This window comes from Phaethon lepturus, unplaced genomic scaffold (genome assembly GCF_000687285.1).
Source record: "Phaethon lepturus isolate BGI_N335 unplaced genomic scaffold, ASM68728v1 scaffold1678, whole genome shotgun sequence".
NCBI classification, from domain to species: Eukaryota; Metazoa; Chordata; class Aves; order Phaethontiformes; family Phaethontidae; genus Phaethon; species Phaethon lepturus.
Genome location: NW_010555300.1, coordinates 25696 through 35278, shown reverse-complemented (window position 1 = coordinate 35278; position 9583 = coordinate 25696). Strand labels below are relative to the sequence as shown.

The window sequence follows — 9583 nt, the reverse complement described above, 5'->3', positions numbered from 1 at the left end:
TCAGCAGGTAAGGTACTCATTTATTTTCACCCATTCTAGTCAGTATAGAACTTTATACCATGGTTGTTATTATTGTAGTAGTGCATTATGTAATGTGACTATTTGTCAGATGCTGTTTATCGTACTCTTGTTCCCAGAAGAAAATAGTGTACAAAAGTATCTTGTTTGCTAGGTATATATTTCTTATTCATATACACGTAATTAATATACAGAATACAAGGCTAGAAGAAATTTGTTTTGCACTTCAGCTGGAAGGGGGAAGTTTTGTCTGAAATCATTAACTTCTAGAAGAATTCTGTGGGAAGCAAGGATTTCTTGGGAGATTGTCATTGTTCTTTAGCCAGTAGAGAAAAATTTCTCATCTGTCTTCACAAAAAAACTCCAAAAGTTACACAACTTCAGAAGTCCTTAGCTTATGCCATGGACAGTCTTGGTGATAAAAGCAGACAACTCAAACTTCATTTACTAATCTATATTAAGATAATGTGGTGAGCAGTTGACAAGTCTGATGTGTTAACAGTATTCTGCACTGTTGAAGAGGAGGGACTGAAACAGAGTACATTCGGTGTTCTGTAGTAGTTGAAGATTCCTGAGTCCAGAAGGCTTCATACCTGCCTTTACTACCTTGCTGTAGGACAATCTGAAGCACACAGACAACTAGGAACAGTTAAGGTCCCAAGTTAAGCAACCACTTGAAACAAGCTGAATGCAGCCGAACCTAACGCTCTTTTCAAGGTCTTCCATTACCAGGAATTGACCAGAAAGACCACAAATCGTGCAGAACAGTATCTGCTTGAACCATTGCGAGATCTTTGTGATGTTAATGATATTAAATTACTTAGGAAAGTCATGACATTTTTACATAGGTATTTAATCTGGATTTGTAATACTACAAATGTAATACTATTTTTTTAAATTATTTGGGAAAGTCTTAACTAATCAGAATGCAGAAAACCGTTGTTAGTACATTTACAATAATACTAATACTACTAGTCTAAATTACATAGTTATATAAAAGCATCAGTAATACAGTTAGAATTATTATTTTTTTTAGTTGCCTCATTTCTACCTGTTTTCCCTGGTGTTATGCTCACCTTTCCGATTTTCCTTTAGGTCCTAAGATCAACTCTTCAGTCTTCTTTGGGAAGAATGATATGGGTGGGGGGAGAGGTACAGAAGTGGTTTTGAAAAGTTGTCGTCATCATCATCATCTGGAGTTCTTTGCTTCAATTAGTATGGTGGTGTTGATGGGGATGTTCTTATTCACTGATCTTGGGTCTACTTGGGGTTATGCTGATACGTTTTGTTAACACTGTCTGCTTTGGTGGTCTTTAATTTTGGAGATTACTCATTATCCATTTTTCCTATTATTTTTGTTACTTGCCAAAAGAGTTTTACCTCATTCACAATGTGAATTTTTGTAGCATTCCTAGTAAGACTGATCTTTGAGCATTGTGATTTTTGTTGACAACTGGGACCTCTGGTATCACCCTGTATCTTCACTCAACAACACATTGCATTCTAGAATCAGAGTTTACTCCGATTACTGAATAACTTCTTGTTGCAATCTGTTATCAGATAGTTATTACACATTACAATAAAGCTAAAACAGATTTTAAAATATTCACATGACTACTAACATGTTGTTGCAGCTAAAATAATCTAAAATGAAATGCAGTTACGATAAGCCCAGTCTGGTGCTGAAAGGGTAGTGTCAATACAAATTTGTGACCTAGTAATGGCAAGATTGTATTTATATGAAACACTAAATACTGCTGGCTGCATTCACTTTAGTTACGATCTTTATTTTCCATGTTTTAGAAAGGGGTATCCAAAATGGATGGATGAACTGCTTTTCTGTAAAGGATATGAGCATTAAATGTTCTTTTTATTTTTGATACCTGGATTTTTGTCTGCAAGACTCTTATCTAGTGTATAAATATTAGAGATATTTCAAAAGACCAGCATCACTAGTAATCTAGAGTCCATATAATATGAAGTTACCTAGATTAACACATTGTATAAATATTAATTCTCTGCATAAATTATTTGTGTTGACTGCAGAAAATGCTTGACTACCTCAAGGATAAAAAGGATGTGGGGTTTTTTCAAAGCCTTGCTGGTCTCATGCAGTCCTGCAGGTAAGAAAATATCTACTTAAAAAAAAAATACTATTTTGCATTTAGGCTTTATTCCACAGGGTTTATAGTTTTGGAAAGATCCTCTACATACTTTCTGCAAACAGCACCTGGGGAATGTAAGGTGCTAGATTTAGGGTAAAGAACAAGGTGGTGCTCACGGTATGAAAATCTTCATATGATACGGATCTACCTTGGTAAAATTGCTCTATTCACAAATGTTTATGGCATTTGTGTCTACTTGAGATATGCTGGAAAACAACTCCAGAGTTAGGAGCATTCCTCAGGGGCAAATTGATAACTCTGGAGTTATCCTGTAATCCTGCAGAGATCAGGTTAATGATCAATGTTAAGTAATCATAAAGATTTTGGGAAAACTCAACTTGTGAGAAATACTAATCGGACTTTTTAGAAGGTAGACAAAGGAATGGAATATTCTGTTTTAATAAACCATGGTGGTACTGTGACTTTTCTGTCATTTCTGCTTCTCGACAGTTTACATTGATTTTATATATATAAATATATATTTAAATGTTTTATATATAATTCCTAAGAATAAACCATATCAATAAATAATGTATTAATGAACATAAAACATAGAACTAAAAGGGGCTTCCTGGATCAAGCAGTTCGATCTTCTGTCAAGGGTACCATGTTATATTCTTTTTTCTTAACACTGTCTTTGGCCAAGTTTCATTTTGAGATCAGTGAGGTTTCTTGCCAGCAGAGCTACTGGTGTAGTTCATCTGCATTCATCTGACTTTCATAAACATTCTTGCTTATGAACAAAAGTTATCCATGGCTAGCTGACATGTTTAGCCACGAAAGGCAGAACTTTTCAGATTCGGAAATGGAATATGTAAGAGTTCCTTAAATCTGGTTGGTTGAATACGTATTCATCTTTGGCAGCTTCATTTTTTCAGAATGTGGAGGGAAAGGAACGCTGAGTGGAGCTAACAATGACATAGTTTCTTAGTGGACCTTGCTGCTTGGGATGAACTGGGCTATAATATAAAAGTAGTCAATAATATGGCTTCTTTGTAACCCGGAAAATGAGTATGTATATCATAAACACATACATGCTCTTTTTTTGGTCAATCATAAAGAGCTGAAGCAGAGCAAAACCAGGTTATGTCTGTAGAACTGAGTTTCATAATCTTGTAGCAGACATATTAAGCCAGTGAAATGTATCTTCTTGACACTAGTATGATTATATACTTAAATGAAATCACAAATCCTTCTCTTTCACAAAATGAAATATTTCATGTATTTAATTAATCACAGGACAAATGTAATTTTTCTCATTGCAGTGTTCTTGACCTAAATGCATTTGAACGTCAGAACAAAGCAGAAGGCCTTGGCATGGTGACTGAAGAGGGATCAGGTACTATCGATATAACAGAAATGATCTGTGAACTTTTCTCTTTTACATTTTCCAGAAGCAAGCTGAATTTGAAAGAACTCTGTAAATATATATGTATAGAGGCTGAAGCTAAAATATGATTCTTAAAAGTGGTTTATAATTAATTGGTTTACATAGGCCCATGCTCGTTAATAGTAAATCACTAGCCTGTGTTGAGTTTCAGACCGGTCTCAGAGGACTCTTACCCATCATTCTGAAGAAGTGAAGACATTGCATTTAAAATCAAAAACAGATTCTGTTTACCAACAGCAGTGTTGATGCATGTTAAACATTTCAGATGTCCCTAACCAGTTTCAGCATAAACTAAAATTAAGAATTCCCACCTGATTTCTTAAACTGTCTTGGCTGAAATGAAAAACAGACAATTTAGTTAAGCTCTAAGTTAAATATTAGAGGTTGAGGGAACTGTATCTGCTGTTTGGAAAAAAAGTCTTCTGGGAAAGCTTTTTCTTTGCAGTAATTCTTTTCTGTTTGTCTTTGGGGAAATATTACAAAATTTTCGCTTTACTTTTGACTTTGAACCAATTCTTTCTACTCTCTGTGTTGCCAGTTTGCTGTCAATTTCTTTCTTCTGTCTGACAGTAAATTCTACTATTCCCTTACTGCGATTGTCTGGAAACGTTAGGTTCATTCTTATGTGAGTTGATGGAGCTACCAAAGCACATTTTCTCCCCATGTATTCAGTGTTTTTTACAATACATTTTTATGTTTAAATCCTACAGTGACCTAATCTTTTAACATGTTTTTATCTTAAACACAAGGTAAAAAAGCTTTACTGTATAATCATTATTGCATTTGGGAGCTCATAATTCATACCTGCAACACTGCATATCTCATTGGCTATTGTGCCTGTAGCTCTTTTATGTGGCATATTTCTTGAATATTCAACTGCTTGTCTCAAATCAAAATCATGACCTATTAAATTTGACTGAACAACTTCAAGACCGATCATAACTGCTGCTTCTCCAAAAGTGCTCCCACAGTTTAAATTATAGATAAAATCCTGCTAGACTTATATGAGTAAACAAAATAAAGTGAACCCATGTGGATAAAATTTGGTCACGAGATTGTGGATTGAGCACTGAGGCAGCTGTCTGGCATATAAGGTTTTGGCCGTTACTTTCATGTTTTACTGAAGATTATTCTGCACAATGTTTTGCTCTTTTAGAAAACATTTCTACTATGAAATAATCAAATGTAGTATTTATAATGTTGGATTTTGAAATGAACTGTCAAGATAGTGTCTCATTTTTCTTTTGACCACTGCCTCTATTTCTGGAAGTGACTGATTGTGCATGCAAATATAAATAAATCTTTAAACGCTGCATAACTGACTCTACCTATGTTAGAGTATTTTTGTGCTTCTTCGTTTGAGGTTTTTTTTTAATTTTCTGTTTATTTGATCTTTCTGGTTTAGTACAGAACTAATTTTGCCAAAACCAATACTAACTACATTTTGTATTTGCTAAAAACGATTTCTCAACTTTTTTTCTTTTTTCCCTGTTTCTTTTTCTTTGAACTAATTGTCCTGTCCTCCCTTCCTCAGTCATCACTCATGAGCGTGGTAATTATTAAAAACAACTGCCTATTCTTTATTTTTCCTGCTTTTAGCTTTGTGTCAGTGCTGTACAGATCCTGAATACGATTAGATTTTTTATTCCTATAAGACTGTTAAACCAGTGGGTTCTTTTCTACTGTTGTTCCAATTGTGTATTCCAAAATTCTTGGTTTTTGTGTCAACTCTCCCCACTTTGTTCTTCCTCTCTTTCTCAGGATTTGCATAGTAACTGGCACACTAGATCTAAGAGCAGAAAGCTTTTCTAAACTCCTTTTTTTTTCTGTTCTTTTTTTATTTCTTTTCATTTTAGTGAGCCTAGTATTTGCAATGGATGAATGTTAAAAAAAAAAAGCATACCTATACATACACAAAGCCTTGTGTTATAGTCCTCCTGTAGTATTTATGTCGTGTATTGAATGTGGCTTTATCGCTGCATTGATTTGTGCAAGCACAGGAAATCAGTGGTGGATCCAGTGAGGATTTGAGGGTGGTTAGTAAGGAGAGGACTTGCCACTGGCTAGGTTTAACTAATGCAGTCAGGGGTTGATGCAAGAAAGAGGTGGTGCATCGCTAATGTAGAGGAATCAATAATCTTTACAGGTGGTTCTTCCTTGCTATGAAAGCTACTTGATGTGTTCAGATACCTCAAAGGTTCCTCACTTCAAGCAAAGGAAGAGCTTTGTAGGAGCAGTTGCCGTGAGATGTTCCTGTCACCATGAGAAATGAGAATTTAAAATACAAAGTCTGTATACCATTCAGCAGAAACAATAAGCTCAAACACAGCAGATGTTTTTTTCACTGGCCAAATGTTGGGGAGTGGGATGATCTGGATTTTTGTTTTCTCAGTGGAAGTTTTTTATTTGGCAGATTAACAAAATTCTACACTTAGGATCATGTGTTTTCGTTTTCTTTGTTACTGAGCAGCAGCAATGTCAAGATACAGTAGTGACACTGTCAAAAATTTCTTGGCACAAAGGGATGCTAACAGCACCTTTTTTATGTATTAATATCCAGCTATTGAAAATTCAAGAAAACAGAACAAAGTAAAGCGAAACCAAAAAAGACTGTACTTCTGCTTTTCAGAGTTACGTTATTCTTGATGCTATTCTACCTTCAAATAATAATATTTTTTTATATTATGAAGCACACCTTTTTCAATTCTTTGAAAAGTAGTTTACATAAGAGCTGTACAGGTGCTGGTATTAATACCTGATAGCATTATGAAAGCCCAGCCAGTGTCTCTGTGGAGAATCTCCTGTAGTGAACAGTTTTGAAGTATCCTAGATTTTATGGGATACCTGAGATCACATATCTTTTTGCAATCCTGTGAATAACCATCTGTAAATACTACAAAGGAAGTACCAAAGATGTGGAAATGTTTTCTCCCGTTCCTTTTTTTTTTGAGGGAGATACTCCTAGGAGTAATGAATTAGTCCTCAATTAATGATAATTCTATTGACTCCCAAGGGAATGATGGGATGTAAAATGTGCACTTTAGCCTGTTTCTCATGTCATCTGAATCTGATGCAGAAGCATATTAATGAGTAATTGTCATTGAGTTTACAACCTATAAGCCTGAAACTATTCTTGCCAAAGTCAAAGAAAAACTGATGTTGACACTTACGGGAATAGAGTCAACTTTTCCTCAAGGGAAGTGCTTGTTTCTGGTCCCATACCAGCCCTGGCAATCGTTAGAAAGCCCTGTACTCAGTCAACGTGGATGTGAGATTTATTGCTCTATTCCAACTGTTTCTTTGTGCTGTCTGCATTGTAAGCTCCTTGTCCTGATACTCCTCTGACTGGTACTACCTTCCCTTTCCAAACCCTGGAACCCCCACTGGTAACAACTTTGATGGTTCTTTAGCAACTGTGTTTCTTACTTGTTTTTGTGATGTACTCAGTGTTGTTTCTTCTGTATGTATTTTGTTTTGATTGTTCTGTTTCTTTTTCAAAAAAGCGGGGTTTCAAAGCCAAAGACGTGTAGAAATGTTTTTTATCTTGCAGTGGTTTTTCATGTTTCATTTAAAAGTCATACTCTATGTTATTTCACTGTGAGTCAGAAAAGTCTTGAAAGTGCAATGTTGTTCTCCTTTGGAGAGACTTGATTTACTTATCATATGAAGTAAAAAATTTAAGACATTAAGTTTACACTTAGATTATTTTACCTTTTTTTTTTTCATTTTGTAAGAAAACCTCTATTTTTATTTTTAATCTTTTAATGTTGTATCATGGCGTTATTTTCTTCTCCATAGGTTCTCAGAAGGCTTATTTTAATAAAATACAACTTTAGAATGAAATTTGATCTGATAATTAGGTCTTAAAGGACTTTCTATTAAACTTACTGAGAGTGGTACACATGCCATATAATAAATAGCTGTAATGAGGGTACACATCAGAGCTATTTTCAGCCATTAATAATGTGAAATCAATAAATATGGTTTTGTCCTTCAGCAACCTAGTCACACTTGAAGTGAATGTTTAAATTCTGCGTGATCCACTGTAGCCTACATTGAAGGCATGTTTTCCCCCTTTATATTACTATATTTGAATCAGTGTTTGTATTTGAAAGGGAACTTAAGTAGCTTCATTTCAGAGAAGTTGTTATGTGTCACTCGGTGATAAAACAAGCGCTTTCCTTACTCTAATCAGATTATTGAAAAGTCACAGGCATGCAGCACTCGCAATCCAACCTAGTGTGGCCAGGGCTTGTGATACATTCACTTGGTTTGTCATGCGAGACCTTTGCTCTTGCTTAACAGCCATCAAAAAGGAGCCCTGTTCCTTCTAAAAGCTGAAAGTATTTGTACATTTCTGTAATATCAGCATCAGACCAATGTTCCTGAGTAGTAATAGAAGTCAGATATTTTCTGCTGAGGATTTAAAAAAAAAAAAAGAGAGAATTATTAAACTTGGACACATGCACTTTCAAGGAAGAAAACCATATATTTCATTTTTCATTCAGTCTTATTTTCATTTCCTACATGATACCTCTGTTTCTATATATCACAAACACAAGGTACCAGTTTTGTAAACACTACAGGCTTAAAGCCTTCATGTATGCAGCTGTATCATTTACATACAGCATGAGCAATGGCAGCATTTTAACCTCTAAGCAAATATATGCCAGAATATACTTAATTTCAACAGAAATTAAAGAACATGGTTTTGTGACAACCTGTCATACTATATGCAGTATGTATGTTTGTAAGTACATTATCTATGCCAATCTTTTTGTGTACTGGCATGAATTTGTGTGCATAGCAGCAAAGGTGGTTCTCTTAGATTTTATATAAAAAAAATGGATCTGCACTTCAGTTCTGTAGTTGCCAGTGAGACACCTCTCGCAGTCAGTAAGTAACGTCTGAAAATGAAAATTCCTGTCAATGCCAACGTTGGTTTTAGTCAGATTTTGATCATCTGTAGAAATTGAAAACCAGGGTTCTTTTAAATCTTAGTGTGGCCAAGCTGTTTGAAAGAGGGTTTTTTTGCTTCATTCTGAAATACGTAAAAATACGTAAAAAAAAAAAAAAAAAAAAAAAAAAAAAAAAGAATGGACCTTTCAGTTTATGTGAAATTATGTACCTAGCACCTTCTGATTTTGCAGAATTTTGCAATAACTTGTATTCATTTTGTGATTTCATTACAGTGGAGCTAATTAAAAGACCCTTATTCTGTAGTCTTATTCATACAAATGACTTCAGTCATATCTTTATATGCAAGAAATACATGTTTGGACCCTTTATGAACTTAATTTTTACAATTGTAATACATCAGCAATTTTCCTTGTGAGTTATGTTTTAAAATCATTGCCATCTCAGCAGTCAAGCCACATGCGTTGCATGTGTGAGGATACAGGCTCCACCAAATATTTGGCTTTCTGTAATGCTTATTTTTGTAAAATATAAATATTCGTCTAGATCAACAAAGCATGTGACTCCAGGTGTAACTTTAAGCATGACGGGAGTTCAGTTAAATTTAAAAAAATGAAAGTGACTAATCTGGCATGATATTCTGTACTCTGGTCTTGGGCCAGCAACATATTGAAAGTATCTTGAAGGGCTGAACCTGCATATAATGTTGAATAATACACTTCTGAGTGCACAGGTACCTCTTGATTTTGCCTTCTTGCTTTCTCGGGCATATATTGTATGTATACATTAATCAGCACTGTCAGAAACAGTAATTTATTTTTCATTGTTTAGTTAGCTGAAAGGGTGTTCAGTCTTCTTGTGACTGAAAAACTATGTATCTGGTATTTTTATATGGGATGGAGAAAAATGTCATGGAATATCATTTATAGTATTTGGCTCATTCTTGGAAAAAGAATTGCTTCATGTTTGCCACTACCATAAGTACACGTCTGGGATTAGGAGGAATAGCATTTTATCTTTCCCTGTGTTACAAGAAACTGTGCTGACAACACTTTAGTGATATGTAGTCTTAATACCAAACATTATGTCTTGA

At 34.7% G+C, this 9583-nt stretch overlaps 1 protein-coding gene across 1 annotated transcript in view; it reads left to right on the top strand.

The window, feature by feature from the left end:
- LOC104624663 (ryanodine receptor 2) overlaps positions 1-9583 on the top strand; it is a gene marked incomplete at both ends in the record, with an annotated part of 91782 nt that overhangs the window by 59581 nt on the left and 22618 nt on the right. The window contains 2 exons of the mRNA XM_010292096.1: positions 2065-2141; positions 3449-3522. Of these exons, the coding sequence (XP_010290398.1) occupies positions 2065-2141; positions 3449-3522 (151 nt within the window). The remainder of the gene's footprint in view (positions 1-2064; positions 2142-3448; positions 3523-9583) is intronic.